Consider the following 21,648-nt stretch of genomic DNA (forward strand, 5'->3'; position numbering starts at 1 on the left):
GACAGCTAAAAAGCAGTAGATTTTAGGAAGGTCAGCAGGGACCTTGGGGGGAGGGGAAGTGAGCCGCAGAGCTCAGGGAGGTGACAGGGACGTGGCCCTGGCCCCAGAAGCTCTGAGTAGTGGGGCGGGCATTAGAGCTGAACTGGCTAATCTGGGGGTGCAAGGGCACAGAAGGTGATGTGGTTTCCACAGAAGGTGGTTTTCTGACTTGAACATGTTTAGAGCCCCCTGGAAAGCTGGTTGGCACAGGTTCCTGGCCCAGCCCCAGGTCCCCCATTCAGTAGGTTGAGGCGGCCCTTGGATCTGCATTCCTCACAAGCTCACAGGTGATGCCAGCACTACTGGACCACACTGAAAACCCCTGCTGTAAATGACTACGAAACAGTCTGGTTCCTCACTTCGAGTGAGAAAGTGTGAGCACAGCCCGATGCTGGGGGTCGCTCTTGGTGCTGTCCTCTGTTTTGTCTCAAGTGTTATGTTTATTTGTAAGTATGTAAAGTAATTCCAATGTATCTTATTAATCACCACCCTTTTCTTAAAGGGTGTCTTGAGAATTCAGTCAGTCGTGCCCACGCAGGTGGCCCTCTTGAGGCAAAGAAATAGTGCCATCTGGTGACAGCAGCACGATCTCCAGACTGTAATTTTACCTCAAGTGTGACACCCCTCTGGAGAGTCATGTGGAATCACAGGTCTCCCTCTGAGGTGTGTTTTGCTGAGTGAAGCGCCTGTTACTCTGTCTTGCTCTTCATTCCAGTGTGCTTGTGAGGACAGGGCTGCTGAGCCTCGGCAAGTGGTGAAGGCCACACATCCACCGAGGGTCTTTGGTGGGCTCCAGTGGCCCCAGGGCCAAGGGGAATGTGGGGCCAGAGAGACAACTTGGAGAAGGGCGTCATTTGGAAAACAAACTGTGGTGCTGACCCTTACAGTTCCAGAACACCACCAAGGGCCAAAGCAGTGGCAGTTCTCGTGGCCTAAAGACATCCAGAAGCTTTGGCCACTGCAGCTCAGGTAGGACCTGTCCATTCTTCTGTCCGGCAGACAGGACTAAAGCAGGTGGGACAGAGCTCTTCTGAGAGTTGGGACTAAAGCCGTGCCTGGCACATGGTGTACTTGGTAGTGAGCCAACCAACAGTGGCGGCGGTGCATGCTGCTGCTGCCTCCGTCAGGGCTCAGATCCGTGTATGAGCTGTTTCATAGTTCCCCTGTAAGTTAGCAGTACCCAGTCTTTCCTTTTTCCTGCTTGTTGTTAAGCTCTGATGATCCTCACATAAAAGAGATTATTTTGAAGATGAGCAGCAACCACAAAATCGTAAAATAAAACCACAGGCAAACTGCGACATCACAGCTGGCCTTCAGCCTGCATGGCCCGCGCCTGCTCTTGGGTGCTTGGGACCTCACGTAGGAGACGGCGAGGAGGGATGTTGTTGCCCAGACCTGGCCTCTAGAGGGAGGCTGTGGCCTGGGGCCTGCAATGGCACCTCTGGGGGCCCCTGTCACCCAACCTGGGACATGGGTCTGCCCTTTGTGGAGGTCTCTGAGAATCAAAAGCTGCTTATTAAAATCTCTCTCACTTGGGTACTCAGCGGTCATTGTTGAATTACATCGGTCTCACGTGGTTTTCAGAATGTTGCCTTCTTTCAAGGGCAGCTGTCTTACAACATGGCCAGCTAAGCCTGTTTGTCTTGGAAGCCGTTAGTCAAATTGTGGGAAGTAGTTTTTAAAAAAAGCAAATACGCTCACACTGTAGAAAGGCCCTTCTTTGCCTTGAATGACGATGCTCCACAGCCACATAGAGGCTCCTAAGAGTTTCCGTGTTGGTAAAGAGCAGTTATGTTTTAGAATGCAAACCATTCTGTTTTCCTTTGCAGATTTCCAACTGTGGCAGTAAGCATTGGATTTGCTGTGAACCAAGAGGTACGTAGTAGGTGGGGCCCCAGGGTCAGTGGTCTCCAAACCCCTTCAGGTCCCCAGGGCTCCAGGTTTTGTTTAGTCATCTTCCTGTTTGGTTTCAACCTCTACATTCCTGCTTTTCTCTCTTTGTCATATGCCTTAAACATGACTAGTAAATCTAAGTGTGTGTTTTTCAAATCTGAGAAAGTAAACAAATGCAAACCGGTTTAGGGGTGTGGAGGTTTGGGCCCCCGTGGCCGGCCCTCCCCCCACGGTGGCTGGCCCTTGTTTCCACTGTGGTCTTTTTGTGTTGCTGCTGTGGAAGGGGAAGTTTGAGCAAATGGTCCAAGTTAGTCTCCATCTGACCCCTGGGGCGTGTGATCCAGTCACACTCAAAAGGAACTCCTATTTTTGGAGGACACTTTTAATCCCAATATTCTATTAATTCTTCTTTATCTCCTCTAGCTATTAGTATGAGAACGTGGCTATTTCAGGGTTCCCAAAGATCCTCAGAACTAAGCAATATCATGAGACCTGCGTAAAAGGCAGTAACACTTAGGAAAAGCCTTAACTTCTTTGTAGTTACTACAGTTTTATTTAAATAGGACTGGGGGCTCAGTGTTTTTGAAAAGCAGTCCTCCTTTAGAACACTGTTTTCTCATCGTAATCCTCAGTCTTAGCATAGGTTCCCTAGCATGGACACAGAGACGTTTATACTTGTGTAAAAGTACTTAAGTAGAAGATAAGTTGAATTTTAATGTTGAAATTTGGCTCAGGAGTTAATTACTCACTTGTTTCTCTGTTAAATGTCGTCATTGAGACTGAGTAGGAGGTTGAGCAGTAAGCTCAGAGGGTGATGCTCATGACCCCATGTCAGTGGTGGTAGTGGGGACGTGCGACACAAAAATGCTGCGGCCGGCAAGGTTGCAGTGGTGAGGCCCGTAACCTACAATGGGTCTGGTGTGTGTGACTGTGCACGGTGGCCCAAGCTTGCAGTGGCGGGCCCCTTGTCAAGGGGAGCATCCCACCCTTCCTCTCCATCTCACCCTTTGCCACCTTCCTGCCAGCAAAGGCCTCCAAGCCACCCGCTCGCCCTGGGGGCACAGGACCCGCACCATAGGGTCTCAGGCCAGCGGGGTTCTAGGCCTGACCCAGATCTGGGAACCCTTTGAGAGCCAGGGCAGTGGGAAGCGGGTGGGGAGAACAGATAAGTGTTGCTGGAAAGTGTAGGGCTGACCGAGCGAGCCTTCCCAGAAATAAACCCCATCCTGCAGGTCGGGGAGTCCGTTCCACCGTGGCTGTGCTCCCCTAGCCTGGCCGAGACGTTTCTAAGGCATTTGGCCTGGATCTCTCTTCTTTTTCCAGAGAGCCGAACACTTGGCTAAGCCCCAGACCGAGCACACTAGCCATTGTTAACCCTGAGCGTGAGCAGTCGGTAGAGGAAGGGCAGCAGAAACCTGTGGGTGTGAGGCAGCGTTTTCTCCACACTCCCCTCTTGTTTCTCCCATCCCTTATTGGGAGGCTGCTGCGGGGGCCCGTGTCACCTGCTGTGTGCAGTGTGGCTGCTGGGCGCGCCGCCTGCTTACGGAGGAGCCCTCTTTGCTGACCGCTTCTCTCTTCCAGGGGCTGTCTTTGGGTTCTGTGATTCCGTTGGCTTTACAGATGCATTCTCAATTCTTCACACATCAGCAGTTTTGAGAGTTTCTTGTGGGATTTGATTAGAGTCACAAGGAGCGCTCCCCCGCCTCCCCAGAAAAAGAAAAAAAAGAGGTCTTTCTAAAGAATTAAGCTTTTTCAATAACTTTTAGTTGTTAATGTTTGATTATGATGTTAATTTTTAATGTAGTTTTAATATATTTTTAAATATAATGATTTCAAAAGAAAGTTTGCTTTTATGTGCAGGTCTAGTTATGAATCTAGATGCTGGTTTTTTCCAATTCCCTTTTGAAAGGTCATTTCTAGCACGTCATCACTGCAGTAATTGTCACACCTAGGACACCTTCCCCTCTGAATTATGTGTCATTTTCTGGGTCAAGTAAGTGACCCGCATTTGTTTTCCATCCTGCCCTGCATCCGCAGCTTGAATTTGGCGTGATTTACCACTGCACGGAGGAGCGGCTGTACACGGGCCGGAGGGGCCAGGGGGCCTTCTGCAATGGCCAGCGACTCCAGGTCTCCAGGGAGACAGGTGGGCTTCACGTGGCTCGTCTCAAATTGAAAGTTCGTTTCAAATTGAAACATGTGAATGGAAAATGCCAAAAGTGATCATTCCCTGAGACGGTGGTGGAAATCTCCTGCTGAGGGTTCAATGTCTTTAGGGACATTGTGTCCCTGATGACCTGAAGGTTGAGCCAGTTCTGTATCTTAATGTTTTTGTAAATGTGGCCAGGAGCTTTAAATAGTCTCATTCTGTTTTGCACTCACATCTTTCATCTTTAATGCTAAACGAAATCCATTCACCGGTTAGGATTTGGTCTCTAGCAGGACTGAGGCCAAGGCCGAGGGCAGAGGCAGGGGCCTGCTCTGGCCCTCAGAGCGTGTAGGTTAACGTCAGTCACCAGGTGCAGGCTGTGGCTCCCTGGATGTGGACGAACTCAGTTGGCTTCAGTTTCCGTAGGAAGACAGATGGCCACAGGAAACAGTCGTGTAAATAAGCGATGTTTTCACGCACCACAGATGTTCCACTGTCGTTATTCCTGAAGCAGAACCTCAAGGACATCCAGCAGCTCTTATAGAGGAGCTACTGTTATACTTACACCGCGTACAACTATGTACTGTTAACAATATGCCAGTTCCGGTTTTTCACTGACTCTGGCCTTTCTCTCACACTGACTAGAATAGTGATATTTTATCTCATTGTTGGACGGGTGCTGTAGGGGACAGAAAAATACAAGACAGAAATAAAAGAAGAGCCCAGACAAGAAGCAGCTGGATTAGGAGAAGACTTCAAAAGCTCCCTAATCTTCATGTTTGAGTCTGAAAAGGTCAGGAAGCACAGTTCCTGCTAGCCGTTGAGCCCCTGAAGTGGGATGATAGGAGGTGTCCTCCCCGATCATGGCTTCAGTCTGTGGGTGTCAACACTTCCCCTCTGAGCTTCCTCTGCCTTCCTTACTACCTCCCCTCTACACCTGTTTCCAGCCTCTCTGTTTAAAATTCCTTTCCTAGCGCCCTTTCCTCATTGTCTCTATTTATTCTGCCCTTTCTTCCTCCCTGGATGACACCTTTGTGCCTGGATGGCCTTAGAGGCAGTGAGAGGAATAAGGTGAGTCCCTGCCCTCCAGCTGCTCCAGCTGCAATCCCAGAGAGAGTAGTGCCTTGCAGGAGCCCAGGGGGGCATGACTGTGTGTGTGTTGGGGATGGGGGGGGGGCGCAGGAGGGAGCTCTGTGTGCCTGGAGCGGGCAGCACCCTGACCCAGTGATCAGCCGGTCTGCTAGGGGCAGGACCATGAGGAGACTGAGGCGGCTCCCTCGGAGGCCTGTGAGATGAAGAGCGTGCCCTGGGCAAGGGTAACGGGGGAAGGTCACAGGAGGCTTCAGACAGAGGTGGGACCAGCAGGACACAGGAAGCAGTTACTGCTTCTGAATCACAGAGAGATTCCAGAACAGCTTCCAGCCCTGCCCCGTTTCTCCCTCTCCCAGAAATGTTGTGTTTGGCTGTGTAAAAAGTGGCATTAATTATAGCCACACATGCCAAGAGGTAACCACTCAAACTGAATTGTGTAACCCAGTAGTGAGGAAGCATGTTATTAAACACGCTTAAGTGAACTTTGCTCTATATTTCATTTGGTTATAACACTCAACTCTATTCATACACACTTGGCTTCCTGGTCGGCTGCCTGCGTGGCTCAGTTGTACATGACAACTTCACATCCTCAGTGGGGCTCTCACACCACTTGCCCAGCACTGGCTTGTCTCAGCCCTGTGGGCAGGGACTCTGGGTCACCACTATGTCTGGCCCATTGTAGGCCCTTCCGTCCCCCCAGTTCATTGCTCACACTGTCATAACCCCTCCCTACAACGTGGCTGTGGTTTGCATTTCTCTCAAAATTGCTCATGTTTCAAAGCTCATTTGTGATTCTGTAAAAACTCTGGCTCATAAAGTCCAGTGTGTTTTCAGCCTGGCCGTTGTCTATTTGGTGGGTGACTAGACTTCTCTGGGAGGTGATGGAGCACACTCTTCAGCAGCACAGTCCTTAGGTGTCGTACAGACCTGGTTTCAAAACCTGATTGTGCCACCTTCTAGTGCTGTGGCTTGTCAGTTAACCTCTCGAAGCCTCAGTCCTCCTCTATAAAGTGGGATGATGATAGCTGTGAGGATTAAATAAACTTATATAGAGACAGCACCCAGGAAAGTCTCTATTACACAATACCCACAAATGAGAGTTGTTATCAAAGAAGAAAGTTGAGTCTTCCACAGGATCAATCAATTATAACCCATTGTTGAAATCAGGATGCGTTTCTGGAGGAAACAGGCATTTAAACAACCACCACTAATTTTTCTCTCCTTGCTTTCTTTGCCTTCTCTTTTCCTATTACAGCTTTCTGGAATGTCTTCAACTCACAAATTAAAAAACAAAACAAAACTACACTGGATAGGGATAAAGGATTCAATGGAGGCCAGAATTTCATTAGCTTTTTCTTCAAATTCCACTGTACAAATACAGGGGAGGAAGACAATTCCTCTACCCATTCTAGGTCCTTCTGGCTGGTCTATGAATTAAATTGACATGAGACAGAATAACAGGAGAAAATCAAACAAAGCTTTTTAACATGTATACATGGGAGAAACCCAGGAAAACTGAGTAACTCACCAGAATGGCTGAGGTTGCTGCCTTAAATACCATCTTCAGCTAAAGACAAAGGAGGATATTGGGGGTGGGGGGGAGTCAATTGTGGGAGATTACCAGAAAAAGCATAGTAAACAAGAGTACGGTTATTTTTCAGATTTAAGTCCTTGCCTTCTGCATTTATGAGTTTCTAGAGATAAGGTCATCCCCATCTTCCTGGTACAGAGAGGGAGATATTTTTACAAATGGAGATTTCCCTTACAAATGAAGATGTCTCTTACAAAGGGTAACTTCTACTTGGTTTTTAGAGCTTTTCCCCTGTGTGCAGTTTCTTTCTTTCTTTTTTTTTTTTTGAGGAAGATTAGCCGTGAGCTAACATCTGCTGCCAATCCTCCTCTTTTTGCTGAGGAAGACTGGCCCTGAGCTAACATCTGTGCCCCTCTTCCTCTACTTTATATGTGGGACGCCTACCACAGAATGGCTTTTGCCAAGCGGTGCCATGTTTGCACCCAGGATCCGAACTAGCAAACCCCAGGCCACCTATGTGGAATGTACACACTTAACCATTGTGCCACCAGGCCAGCCCCATGCAGTTTCTTAAAAGTAACTAGCCCAAAATAATCCTCATGCCAAAGAGACACATCTTGAGGTGGCAAATTCTGCTCCCCTACACAAACTTCAAACATGTACAAAGTAGATAGAAAAAGTACGGTAAACCCACATGACCCGTCGTGTGTCCGATATCGTCAGCTCATGGCCAGTCCTGCTTCATCCCTACCCCCAGCCGACTCCCACCACCCCAACCAACTCCCGGATACAAGTCCCAGACATAATGTCACTTTCGAGTCAATATTTCAGTATGTATCTCAAAACATACAGATCATTCTTTGAAAAACAATCACAATACCAATATCAGAGCCCTCCAAAAACTAGCAGTCATTCCTAAAATCACTGGACATCCAGTCGTGTTCAGATTTCCACTCGTCTCATCTTATGGAAAATGGCCTTTCCAGACCACACTCGGGGTTCTAGGGGCCCATGTGGCTCCTGGGTCAGTCTTTGTTGCCAGGCTTTTTCAGTGGACAGAGATGGAAATAAGTTGTTTTTAAATATAAAATTCATCATGAGTTTATGCTGGTGTTCTCGATTCTGTTTCACGGCCGCGAGGTTCTCTGCTGACTCCTCCACCTCTGTCTCCTCTGCCCCTGCTGAAAACCCAGGAATGATGAATCTAGTAAGGTCACACAGTCGCTTGTTCCCATTATCCCACAACACACACACATCACTTTCAGAGTAACCACACTAGCCCTGCTATCAGCAAATGATTGCCAAGTGTAGTTTGAAGGAGTTTTCTGCGTTGTTTTGATTTTTCTTTTGGGAGTTCTTTTTGTCCTTAGCGAATATTCGCTGGGATCTCGAGTCACATTGCAGTGAGTCTCTGAAGTGCTTCCTGGTTCCCCTTCTTACACCGTTAACTGAGGATAATCACTTAGATACTTTTTTTCACTTTGTTTTTAATTTAGAAGGATTTTTTAAAAAAATGGTTTTATTTTGTAATTATGTAAAAAAAAAAAAAAGTACATTGTTCCAAAGTCAAATCTATAAAACAAAGTATATTCACAGAAGTTCACCTTCCCTCCTGTCGTTTACCTGCTCTCTCCCACCCTCATAACCCCCGCTGAGAGAACCATTTAAAAAAGACTGTCCTTCCATTGTTTATCTTAGGTGTGTTTTTTAAAGTAAGCAGCTGTTTTGTTTGCTTTTATTCTCCATTTTGGTATAGAAAGGTCTCTATTTTTTTCCTAGTAGTTTTTCCTAAAATTTTTATATCATATCCCTAGTCCTCTCTTTTTTGGGTTATTGTCTACTGGTTCCGTATTATCAGTAATACTATACTTAGCTTGTAACCTTTTTTCCCCCTCCTCATATACTCTGGTATATGATTAAAAAATGATACCCTTTTACTCTTGGTAACTACAGCGCAGTTGGCAAGCTTATTCTAGTTGTCACATCATCTCTCATTATCTTTCCAATTTTGGATGGTTGTGTGGTATGTGCATTTGCAGACCAACCAGCCATTGTGTGCCATGCTCTCACCCTAAAACTATCATTTAGTATTTAGCCTTGGTTCCAAGGTAAATGTAGATTTCTATTTTTATTTTTACTTTTGGTGAGGAAGACTGGCCCTAAGCTAACATCCATTGCCAATCTTCCTCTTTTTGCTTGAGGAAGATTGTCGCTGAGCTAACATCTATCCCAGTCTTCCTTTATTTTATGTGGGATGCCACCACAGCATGGCTTGATGAGTGGTGTGTAGCTCTGTGCCCGGGATCTGAACTGTGAACCCCTGGTGCCAAAGTGGAGTACATGAACTTAATCACTGCCCCACCAGGCCCATCCCAAATGTAGGTTTAATACCCACCACCAGTCCTTTACATTGATATTTCTATATTCGTTTTGGTTGTGGGGAGCTTTTCACTGGTTCAGCATTTCTCAATTTTGATCTTAGGACCAACCCATTTATACTCTGAAAAAATTATTGAAGACCCCAAAGAGCTTTTGTTTATGTAAGTTATATCTATTGATATTTATGTATTAGAAATTTAAACAAACTTTTAAAATACGAATTTATTTTTAAAATAAAAAACTCATTATGTATTAACATGAGTAATATATTTCTGTGGCAAACAACCATATTTTCCAAAACAAAACAATTTTTCATGAGAATAGTGGCATTGTTTTACATTTTTTCCAAATTTCCTTAATGTCTGGCATAACAGAAGACAACTAGATTCTCATTTCTGCCTCTGTATTCAATCTGTTGTAATATATTATTTTGATGTGTGAAGAAAATCTGGCCTTACACAGATAAGTGGTTAGAAGGGGGAGGAATGAAGAATATTTTAATGGACTTTTCAGATAATTGAGGATATTCTTCTTTGATGGCACACCAAAACTCAAGAAGTGGTGGTTTCCTTTTTTTTTTTCTCTCCAAAGCCCTAGTACATAGTTGTATATCCTAGTTGTAGGTCATTCTGGTTCTTCTAAGTGGGATGTCACCACAGCATGGCTTGATGAGTGGTGGGTAGGTCCACGCCCAGGATCTAAACCTGCGAACCCTGGGACACCAAAGCAGAGTGTGTGAACTTAACCACACGGCCATGGGGCCAGCCCCAAGAGGTGGTGGTTTCTTAACGGTTAGTTGCAATGTGAAATCTAATGACATATCAATGAATTTGTTTGTACTTAGTTACATTGAAATCCATTGGGCTGTCTCCTATTAGGATGGATCTTTTGCTCATGGATGATTTTACAACATCGTATATCAGTCATTTGGAAAATATGAGTTCACTAAGATTTTCAAGCTCTTTCAAATGTTGACATATTTCATCTTAAAATACTTTAAAAAGTCATGTTCATTAATATCACCACTCTTCTTATGAGAAATCTTTAAGTTTTGGGAAGGTGTCAAGCTTTTGGTGGTGGACACAAGTCTTCCCAAATTCTAATTTCCACTTAAGAGCTTGAATTTTATCATTGACAACCTTGGCAATTGAAGTGATGGGCTCACTTCTTTCATTTTCAAGAAAATGCCTTCCAAATACCTAACTCTGAATAATTATAGTATATCTAAGTTTTCTATGTGCACTTCCCAGCTCATCACACAGAATATTCACAAGACATGTACTTAGGGTTCAAGATTTAATACAGTTAGTAATTTTTACAGCTTCATCATTCTTAAGTAAAACTGACTCACTATTTGAGTGTCACAGAGAAGATTGCAATGACTCCTAGAATGGGCATTGCTCTGCCTTGCTTTGTCTACCCGTTATGCAAATATTAACACAATGAAAAAGGCAAATGTCTTATTATTATGATGAAAATTGTTTTAGCTTCACAGATTCCTGAAAGAGGTTCAGGGACCACATTTTGAGAACTTCTACTCCATTTGATTTCTCAGGAAGGGCTCATGGGAGCAATATTCCCTGAGGTCTTATGCATTCCTAACAGTTTATCAGTGGCCTTTATACTTGAAAAATCCATTTTTCTGAGAGTAAAACTCATGGCTTACATTTTCTTGTGGTGAATGTCTTAAATTTCTCCGTCGTCTAGCATAAGTATGTTGTTGAAAAGTCTAAAGACAATTTGATTTTGTTTCTCTTCTAAGGGCCTTTGGTTTTTTGCCTGAATGCCTAAAGGGTTTTTTTTCTTTAGAGTACAGTAATTTTAATAAAAGACTGTTTCTTCTGAGTCAGTTTTCCTAGGTGCATGGTACACCCTTTCAGTATGTAATTTCAAGCCTTTTTTTTTACTTTCAGAAGAGTTTTCCTGTAGTGTTTAGTATTTGTTCATTTCCAAATTCTGTTGCTTAGTTCTTTGTCTTCAGGGTCTCCTCTTATGCGTATGTTCAGTCTTTTCTATTTACCTTGTTTATATGTCACTTTCTCTTGAATTCTTTTTGCCTTTTCCACCAGTTTTTTATTTTTAAAAATTTCCTCCTTTTCATCCTCTCTTTCTTGTAAAGTGCAATCTGTTGTGTTTATTCATTCTGTGTTCCCTCAATCTTCTTGTTTTGTTTGTTAAACTTCTTGAAATGTTTTCTTTTCTAATTCTTTCCTAAGTTCTGTCACCTCTGCTTTTGAGTCACACTGGTTTTTCATATATTCCTTACTTCTTTTTTTAATTGAGGTATAATTTACATATAACATCATATTATTTCAGGTGTAAAACATAAAGATTTGATATTTGTATATTTTGCAAAACGATCACCACAGTAAGTCTAGTTAACATCTGTCAGCATGCCTAGTTACAGTTTTTTTTCTTGTGATTAGGACTTTCAAGATCTACTCTCTCAGCAACTTTCAAATGTGCAATACCGTATTATTATTAGCTGTGGTCGCCGTGCTGTACACTACATCCCCAGGACTTATTTATTTTATAACTGGAAGTTTGTACCTTTTGACCCCCTTCACTCATTTGCCCATCTCCCATCCCCACCTCTGGCTCTACCTATCCATTCTCTGAATCTGAGCTTGGTTTTTGTTGTTTGTTTGTATTGGATTCCACATATCAGTAAGATCTTACGGCATTTGTCTTCTCTGCCTTGACTTATTTCACTTAGCATAATGCCCTCAAGCTCCATCCATGTTGTTGCAATCAGCAAGATTTCATTCCATGTACTCTTTGTTTCTTTTACATAAAGCTGCTTCAGTTTTGTGGACAAATCTTTCTGGCATTCCTTGATGGACTGGAGAGATGTTATTCTGCTCCTGATTCTCCTTTTTTCTTATGATAATTGTGTGTGGGTTTCAACCATGATTCTTTTAAATTATTTATTTCGACTAGAAATCTGTGTTCCTGAACTTCGGAGGCATTAGGGGCGGGGACGAGTTCAGGACATTTTTTGCAGTTTCATGACTCTAGAGCTCCCTCTTCTGTTGTTATTGTGAAGTGTTCAAAAAATTGGCCTTGTCTTTATTAGATTGTTTTGTCTGTGTTCCCCTCCTTCACTGTTATCTGGATCTTCTCTTTACCCCTATTAATCCTATCTATTAAATTTGGAATTCACTCCCATAAATTTCTACACAGTCCTGGGTCCTGACCTGAGAGGCCCTGCGAAGTGGGCTATGACAGGTCATAGGGCTGGTCAGCTCCCTCCCTTCAGACCTCACAATGTACCCTACACTGTGTGCAGGCCCCCTCGTAGTCTGAGCTCCTCTCACACTGGCCTGTGCAGTTTCCAGTGGGTGTCTGTTGGTGTTTCTGAGGTTCTCCTGTTCTTGGGTCCAATAGATGCCCAATGCTTCTCTCTTCCTCCTGATACCACATGGTTTTGTAGCTTTGGGAGGTCTGCCCCACATGCTCGTGCTTTGGGGTTTGCATATAGCTTGTGGATATAGTTTTTTTGGTACCTGATGTCTATAGTTTTTTGCTCTCCTAGCTGTTCTGCCTGTTTTTATCAGAGGGAATTTGGAGGGGTTAAAAATTATGTGGCTGTTATACAGGTTTCCAATTCTGTCCTTCCCACAATTCTAAACAATACTTTTTTTCCCCCTCAAATTACTTCTTTGTTTTTAAAATAATATATTGAGGTGAAAGTCAAATGACATAAATTAACCATTTTAAAGTGAACAATTCAGTGGCAGTGAGAACATCCCAAATGCTGCCCTTCGCATCACTGCCAGCTGGCACCCCGTGCCGTAAGCACTCCCTCCCCCACGCCCCTCCCCAGCCCCCGGCAGCCACCAACCTTTGTTCTGTCCAGTACTTACATTTTTAAGTTAAAGTTAAATTATACCGCCTGGAATCAGTGTTGTCACGGGGGCTCTGCATTCAGCACAACCAGCCTATGCTCATAGCGGGTATTTTCCAGTCTTTAAAGCACAGTCACCTCTTTCTCCATGAACGTATATTTCAGTGTATACAAATGACTTGCTTCTCTTACCTTTAAGTTGTAAAATTTCTCTGAAGATAACACGTCCCTTTGATACCCTGGGTATTTAACTTTGCTCAATCAGAAAGAGGGTTTTCAAACTGTTGGCAGTGTATTAGCAGACTATTGTTTTTCCACCCTAAAATCTGTTTATTGAAAGAGTGTACACGTCAAAATCTATTAGGTTTTTTTATTGTTGTAAAATATAACATAAAAATTGCCATTTTAACCATTTTTAAGTGTACAATTCAGTGGCATTAATTACATTCACAATGCTGTGTAACCATCACCACTATTTCCAAAATTATCACTCCAAATAGAAACTTTGTACCCATTAAGCAATAACTCCCTGTTCCCCCCACCACACTCCCATGAATCATAGAATATTTTAAATTAAAAAATATATTAGTGTTTTATTGAGCTAAAATATTATGATTAATATAGGATAAAGAATAATCAAATGTAAAAATCATAGTAATTGTGGATACCTAGTCAGAAATAATCATAAGAGAATATTAAGTAGTGGGAATTGTAATTTTTACCTTTTTTTCCCTTATGTGGGGCAAAAGAAAACAAAGTATTTGCCTGTAGGTGTCAGGACTCAGACTTCCTTTTTACTCTGTTCTTGATTTCATTTGCAAAAAAAATAGATTAGCAAGGGTAAGAAAGAATGGATAGTCGCAGCTAGAAGAAGAGGAAGGTACTGGATGCGGAGGTATCTTTTTATTTTTTCGTTTGCGTTCAAAATAGTTGGCATCATTGTGAAATTTCAGTTGTATATTATTTCTTGTCTGTCCCCACATAGGTGGTCCCCTTCACCCCCTGTGCTCACCCCTCACCCCCTTCCTCTGGTAACCACTGAACTGTTTTCTTTGTCCATGTGTTTGTTTATATTCCACATATGAGTGAAATCATCTGGTGTTTGTCTTTCTCAGTCTGGCTTATTTCGCTTAGCATAATTCCTTCCAGGTGCATCCATGTTATTGCAAATGGGATGATTTTTGTCTTTTTTTTCTGGCTGAGTGGTATTCCATTGTATGTATATACCACATCTTTATCCAATCCTCAGTCGATGGGCACTTGGATTGTTTCCATGTCTTGGCTATTGTGAATAGTGTTGCAATGAACATAGTGGTGCATATGTTACTTTGGATTGTTGATTTCAAGTTGTTTGGGTAGGCACCCAGTAGTGGGATACCTGGGTCATATGGTATTTCTATTTTTAGTTTTTTGATGACTCTCCATACTGTTTTCCATACTGTTTACACCAGTTTGCATTCCCACCAGCAGTGTATGAGGGTTCCCTTCCCTCCACACCCTCTCCAACATTTGTTATTTTTAGTCTTAGTGATTATAGCCATTTTAACAGGTGTAAGATGGTATCTTAGTGTAGTTTTGATTTGCATTTCCCTGATGATTAGTGATGTTAAACATCTTTTTTTGTGTTTATTGGCCATGTGTATGTCTTCTTTGGAAAAATGTTCATATCCTCTGCCCATTTTTTGATCAGGCTGTTTGTTTTTTTGTTGTTCAGTTGTGTGAGTTCCTTATATGTAATGGAGATTAACCCCTTATCTCGGATATATGATTTGCAAAACTTTTCTCCCAATTGGTGGGTTGTCTTTTTGTTTTGATTCTAGTTTCTTTTGCGTTGCAGAAGCTCTTTAGTCTGATGAAGTGCCACTTGTTTATTTTTTCCTTTGTTTCCTGTGTCTGAGAAGACATGGTATTCGAAAAGATCTTTTTAAGTTCACTGTCCAAGAGTGTGTTGCCTATATTATCTTCCAGAAGGAGTTTTATGGTTTCAGGATGTATCTTAAAGTCTTTGATCCATTTTGAGTTTATTTTTGTGTATGGTGTGAGATAATGGTCTGTTTTAATTCTTTTGCATGTTACTGTCCAGTTTTCCCAACACCATTTTTTTTTAATTTTTATTTATTTTTAATTTTTTTTATTAAGGTTAGGAAAGTTAACATCCTTGTGAAATTACAGTTGTACATCATTATTAGTCATGTTGTAGGTACACCACTTCACCCCTAGTGCCCTCCCCCCACCCCCCTTTCCCCTGGCAACCACCGATCAGTTCTCTTTGTCCATATGTTAACTGCCACCTATGAGTGGAGTCATACAGAGTTCGTCTTTCTCTCGCGGGCTTATTTCACTCAACATAATACCCTCAAGGTCTATCCGTGTTGTTGTGAATAGGACGACTTTGTCCTTTTTTATGGCTGAGTAGTATTCCATTGTATATATATACCACATCTTCTTTATCCAATCATCAGTTGCTGGGCACTTAGGTTGGTTCCATGTCTTGGCTGTTGTGAATAATGCTGCGATAAACATAGGGGTGCATGGAACTTTTGGAATTGCTGATTTCAGGTTCTTAGGATAGATACCCAGTAGTGGGATGGCTGGGTCATAAGGTATTTCTATTCTTAACTTTTTGAGGAATCTCCATACTGTTTTCCATAGTGGCTGCACCAGTTTGCATTCCCACCAACAGTGTATGAGGGTTCCCTTTTCTCCACAGCCTCTCCAACATTTGTCACTCTTGGTTTTGGATAGTTTTGCCATTCTAACAGGTCTAATGTGATATCTTAGTGTAGTTTTGATTTGCATTTCCCTGATGATTAGTGATGATGAGCATCTTTTCATGTGTCTATTGGCCATCCATATATCTTCTTTGGAGAAATGTCTGTTCATGTCCTCTGCCCATTTTGTAATTGGGTTGTTTGATTTTTTATTGTTGAGTTGTGTGAGTTCTTTGTATATTATGGAGATTAACCCTTTGTCGGATAAATAACTTGTGAATATTTTTTCCCAATTAGTGGGCTGTTTTTTTGTTTCAATCCTGTCCAACACCATTTATTAAAGAGACTGTCTTTTCTCCATTGTATGTTCTTGGCACCTTTGTTGAAGATTAGCTGTCCATAGATGTGCAGTTTTATTTCTGGACTTTTCAGTTCTGTTCCATTGATCTGTGTGTCTGTTTCTGTACCAGTACCATGCTGTTTTGATCACTATGACTTTGTAGTACATTTTGAAGTCAGGGATTCTGATGCCACGAGCTTCATTCTTTTTTCTCAGTATTGCTTTAGCAATTTGGGGTCTTTGGTTGCCCCATATGAATTTTAGGATTCTTTGCTCTATTTCTGTGAAGAGTGTCATTGGGATTCTGATTGGGATTGCATTGAATCTGTAGATTGCTTTAAGTAGTATGGACATTTAACTATGTTTATTCTTCCAATCCATGTGCATGACATCTCTTTCCATCTCTTTATTTTTATCTATTCCTTTCAATAATGTCTTATAGTTTTCATTGTATAAGTCCTTTATCTCCTTAGTTAAATTTATTCCTCGGTACTTTATTCTTTTGATTGCGATTATAAATAGGATTGTATTCTTGAGTTGTCTTTCTGTAAGTTCGTTATCAGAGTACAGAAATGCAACTGATTTTTGTAAGTTGATTTTGTACCCTGCAATTTTACTGTAGTTGTTAATTATTTCTAACAGTTTTCTGATGGATTCTTTAGGGTTTTCTATATATAAGATCATGTCATCTGCAACCAGTGAGAGTTTCATTTCTTCACTCCCAATTTGGATTCCTTTTATTCCTTTCTCTTGCTTAATTGCTCTGGCCAACACATCCAGTACTATATTGAATAAGAGTGGTGAGAGTGGGCATCCTTGTGTTGTTCCTGTTCTCAGAGGGATGGTGTTCAGTTTTTCCCCATTGAGTATGATGTTGGCTGTGGGTTTGTCATATATGGCCTTTATTATGTTGAGGTAATTTCCTTCTATACTCATTTTGTTGTGAGTTTTCATCATAAATGGCTGTTGGATCTTGTCAAATGCTTTCTCTGCATCTATTGAGATGATCATGTGGTTTTTATTCCTCATTTTGTTAATGTGGTATATCACGTTCATTTGCAGATGTTCAACCATCCCTGTGTCCCTGGTATAAATCCCACCTGATCATGATGTATGATTTTTTTAATGTATTGCTGTATTCAGGTTGCCAATATTTTGTTGAAGATTTTTGCATCTATGTTCATCAGCGATATTGGCCTGTAGTTTTCCTTTTTTGTGTTGTCCTCATCAGGCTTTGGTATCAGAGTGATTTTGGCCTTGTAGAATGTTTTAGGAAGCATGCCGTCTTCCCTAAGTTTTTGGAATAGCTTGAGAAGGACAGGTATTAAATCCTCTCTGAAAGTTTGGTAGAATTCCCCAGGGAAGCCATCTGGTCCTGGGCTTTTGTTCTTTGAGATGCTTTTAATTACTGTTTCAATCTCTTTACTTGTGATTGGTCTATTCAGATTCTCTATTTCTTCTTGATTCAGCTTTGGGAGGTTGTAAGTGTCTAAGAATTTATCCATTTCTTCTAGATTGTCCAGTTTGTTGCCATATAGTTTTTCATAATATTCTCTTATAATCCATTGTATTGCTGTGGTATCCATTGTTATTTCTCCTCTTTCATTTCTAATTTTATTTATCTGAGCTTTCTCTCTTTTTTTCTTTGTAAGTCTGGCTAGGGGTTTGTCAATTTTATTTATCTTCTCAAAGAACCAGTTCTTTGTTTCATTGATCCTTTCTACTGCCTTTTTGGTTTCAATAGCATTTATTTCTGCTCTGATTTTTATTATTTCTCTCCTTCTGCCGCCTTTGGGCTTTGTTTGTTCTTTTTCTAATTCAGTTAGGTGTAGTTTGAGATTGCTTATTTGGGCTTTTTCTTGTTTGTTAAGGTGAGCCTGTATTGCGAGGAATTTCCCTCTTAATGCAGCTTTTGCTGCATCCCATATGAGCTAGTACGGTATGTTTTCATTTTCATTTGTCTCCAGATATTTTTTGATTTCTCCTTTATAATTTCTTCAATGATCCATTGCTCGTTCAATAGCATGTTGTTTAGTCTCCACATCCTTGTGCCTCTCTCAGCCTTTTTCTTGTAATTAATTTCTAGCTTTATAGCATTGTGATCAGAAAAGATGCTTGTTATTATTTCAATCTTCTTAAATTTATTGAGGCTTGCCTTGTTTCACAACATATGGTCTATTCTTGAGAATTTTCTGTGTGCACTTGAGAAGAATGTGTATTCTGCTGTTTTTGGATGGAGTGTTCTATATATGTCTATTAAGTCCAACTGGTTTAGCATTTCATTTACTTCCACTGTTTCCTGGTTGATTTTCTGTCTGGATGATCTGTCCATTGACGTGAGTGGAGTGTTGAGGTCCCCTACTATTATTGTGTTATTATTAATATCGCCTTTTAGGTTTGTTAATAGTTGCTTTATGTAGTTTGGTGCTCCTATATTGGGTGCATAGATATTTATGTGTTATTTGTTCTTGATGGAGTGTCCCTTTGATCATTATATACTGCCCCTCTTTGTCTATCTTTACCTGTCTTATCTTGAAGTCTATTTTGTCTGATATAAGTATGGCAACACCTGCTTTCTTTTGTTTGCCATTAGCTTGCAGTATCATCTTCCATCCCTTCACTCTGAGCCTGTGTTTGTCATTGGAGGTGAGATGTGTTTCCTGGAGGCAGCTTATTGTTAGGTCTCATTCTTTAATCCATCCCTCCACTCTGTGTCTTTTTATTGGAGAATTCAATCCGTTTATGTTTAGGGTGATTATCGATATATGAGGGCTTAGTGCTGCCATTTTATCCCTCGCTATCCAGTTCTCCTGCATTTCCTTTGTTTCTCGTCCTGTGTATTTTGGTTTACCAGTCAAGTTATGTAGTTTTTATGTTGTGTTTCTTTGTTTTCTCTTTATTTATTATTTGTGTCTCTGTTCTGCTTTTGTGTTTAGTGGTTACCTTGAGGTTTGTATTCAAAATCTTCATGGATAAGATAGTCCCTTTCCTGATGGCCTCTAATTTCCTTAGTCTAAACTGATTCAGTCCCTTTCGTCCTCCCCTCCTAAGTTGTTTTTCTCACATCTTATTCCATCTTGTGTTATGAGTTTGTGGTTAAAATGACAAGGTTATCTTTGTTTTTGGTGTTTTCCTTCCCTTTGTCTTTAATGCTATACTTGAGTATTTGCTATCCTGCTCTGATTCTGTCTACCTATTCATCTCCTTACTCTGTGCTTTGTAACCCCTTTCTCCCCTTTTTTTTTCCAGGTATGAGGACCTTCTTGAAGATTCCTTGTAGAGGGGGTCTCATGGCTACAAACTCCCTTAGCTTATGTTTGTCTGGGAAAGTTTCTATTTCTCCATCATATCTGAAGGATATTTTCGCAGGATAGAGTATTCTTGGCTGAAAGTTTTTGTCCTTCAAAGGTTTGCATATGTCATTCCAGTCTCTCCTAGCTTGTAATGTTTCTGCAGAGAAATCCACTGAAAGCATGATGGGGGTTCCTTTTTAGGTTATTTTCTTCTGCCCTGCTGCCCTTAGTATTCTGTCTTTGTCATTCCGTTTTGCCAGTTTTGCTACTATATCCCTTGAAGTAGGTCTTTTTACATTGACATATTTAGGAGATCTGGCAGCCTCTTCCACATGTATTTCCTTCTCTAGGTTTGGGAAGTTCTCTGCTACTATTGCTTTGAACAAGCTTTCTACTCCATTCTCCTTCTCTCCTCCTTCTTGAATACCTATAATTCTTATGTTTCATTTCCTAACTGAGTTGGATATTTCTCGGAGACTTTCTTCATTTCTTATTAGTCTTAATTCTGTCTCCTCCTCTATCTGGAGTATTTCAACATGTCTATCTTCGATCATGCTGATACACTCCTCTCTGGTGTCCGCTCGAGCGTTCAGGAATCTGTATTTTGTTTTATCTCTTCCATTGTGTCTTTCATCTCTAATATTTCTGATTGATTCTTCTTTATAGTTTCAATCTCTTTTGTGAAGTAGCTCCTGAACTCATTGAATTGTTTCTCTACATTCTCTTTTACTTCGTTGAGTTTTTTGATGATAGATGTTTTGAATTCTTTGTCATTTAGAATACGTATTTCTTTGTCCTCAGGATTGATTTCTGTTTACTTGTCATTTTCTCTCTGGTCTGGAGATTCAATACAATGTTTGATATTTCTAGAGGGAGTGGCCCTGTTTTTTCGCATCCTGGCGTTATTTGGTCGCAGTTCCCACCTATCTTCACTGGTTGGGGGTCAGGAGCCATGTGTTCTGAGCCCTGTGCCTTCAGCCAAGATCCCAGGGGCTGGAGCTGGGCTGAGCAGGTCGGGGGAGGGATGCTTTCTCCTGTGTGCTCTCAGGATTTTCTCCCTCTGCTCTTGCTATCTGCTCTCCTGTGGTGTTGGCTTGATAAGGTCACCCCCTGTGAAAGCTTTCGCCCTGGTAGAGGGCTTCCCTCTAGGCTGCAAGGGCTCTCGGGTGTCCTTTATGATCCCACAAACGAATGTCCCTTCCCCCATTCCTTCCCTCTCGGAGGCCTCCTGCGGTCCTGGATTGCAGTCTATTAGGGCAGGGAGGGAAGCTTTCTCTTACCCCATTCCACCTCCTCTGCGGGGGGCTCCCGCCTCTCCACCCTCCCATCGTGTGGCTGCATGGATCTCTCCAATGTTTTTTGTGTTGTGTTTGGATGTCCTCTGTTGGAGTATGAATGTCCTTCTCGTTGTATATTGGAAGGGAAAGATTACTGGCAAAGCTCACTTACCATGATGCTGATGTCACTCCCCCGAGGTGTCTTTTCACAAACTTGAAAACTATGGGAAGAAACCTTTTCTTTCACATGATCACCAGACAACCTTGAGTTTAAGTCTGGGCCTCTCCACTTAAAGGTTATACGACCTCTTGCAGGTCACTTCTCTAGGCTTGCTTTCCCCATCTGTGAAACAAGAGCAGTGAGAGAGTGAATTAATAGAGGAATGGAATCATAAATGTGTCATAAATATAACAGAGGAATGGAATCATACATGGATCACAAATGTAATCGAGGAGTGGATCATAAATGTAAGAGAGATATGGAACCATAAATGGGAATCGCTTAGCACAGGCCTGTCTGGAGAGAGTAAGGCTTGGTGAATGTGAGTGAGTGCTGTTTCCACACTCTGCTTAATTTCCTTTTGTGAAATAGCCCTATGGCACCTAGTTTGAGAATCCCTGCTCTTCCTCACCAGGACAGGTTGGGCTAGGCTTTGGCCTGCAGGAGTAGTCCCATCTTTTATTATTATTATTATTGAGGTATAATTGACATAGAACATTATATTAGTTACAGGTGTACAACATAATGATTTGACATTTGTATATATTGTGAAATGACCACCACAATAAGCTGGCTAACATCTGAGTAGTCACATCTGATGAACCTGATTAGAAGTAGGTGCTCATCTCCCTGTGGAATTGACTGTCTGGCTCTCTAGTTCCAAGTGGGGAATCTTCAGAGTCTTCCTTAGTATCCTCCCGGGATGATTAAGATTCTGGAGCCAGGAAATGCTCTGTATGTAAGGATTATTCTCGTGATCTTAGCTCTCAGAGAAAATCACTCTTAAAGTATATATTCTGGAGTAAGGGATACCTGTTAGGGACTTGAAAAGAGTACAGGATCATACTGCAGTGGGGAGCGGGAGGGTGCTAAAGCT

General features: G+C 41.9%; 1 protein-coding gene across 1 annotated transcript in view; it reads left to right on the forward strand.

Annotated features, from left to right (window-relative positions):
- Positions 1 to 21,648, forward strand: part of IMPA2 (inositol monophosphatase 2) — a 52,195-nt gene that overhangs the window by 25,518 nt on the left and 5,029 nt on the right. The window contains exons 4-5 of the mRNA XM_014829085.3: positions 1,869 to 1,914; positions 3,970 to 4,078. Of these exons, the coding sequence (XP_014684571.1) occupies positions 1,869 to 1,914; positions 3,970 to 4,078 (155 nt within the window). The remainder of the gene's footprint in view (positions 1 to 1,868; positions 1,915 to 3,969; positions 4,079 to 21,648) is intronic.

Source organism: Equus asinus, chromosome 7 (assembly GCF_041296235.1).
Source record: "Equus asinus isolate D_3611 breed Donkey chromosome 7, EquAss-T2T_v2, whole genome shotgun sequence".
In the NCBI taxonomy this organism is placed as follows: domain Eukaryota; kingdom Metazoa; phylum Chordata; class Mammalia; order Perissodactyla; family Equidae; genus Equus; species Equus asinus.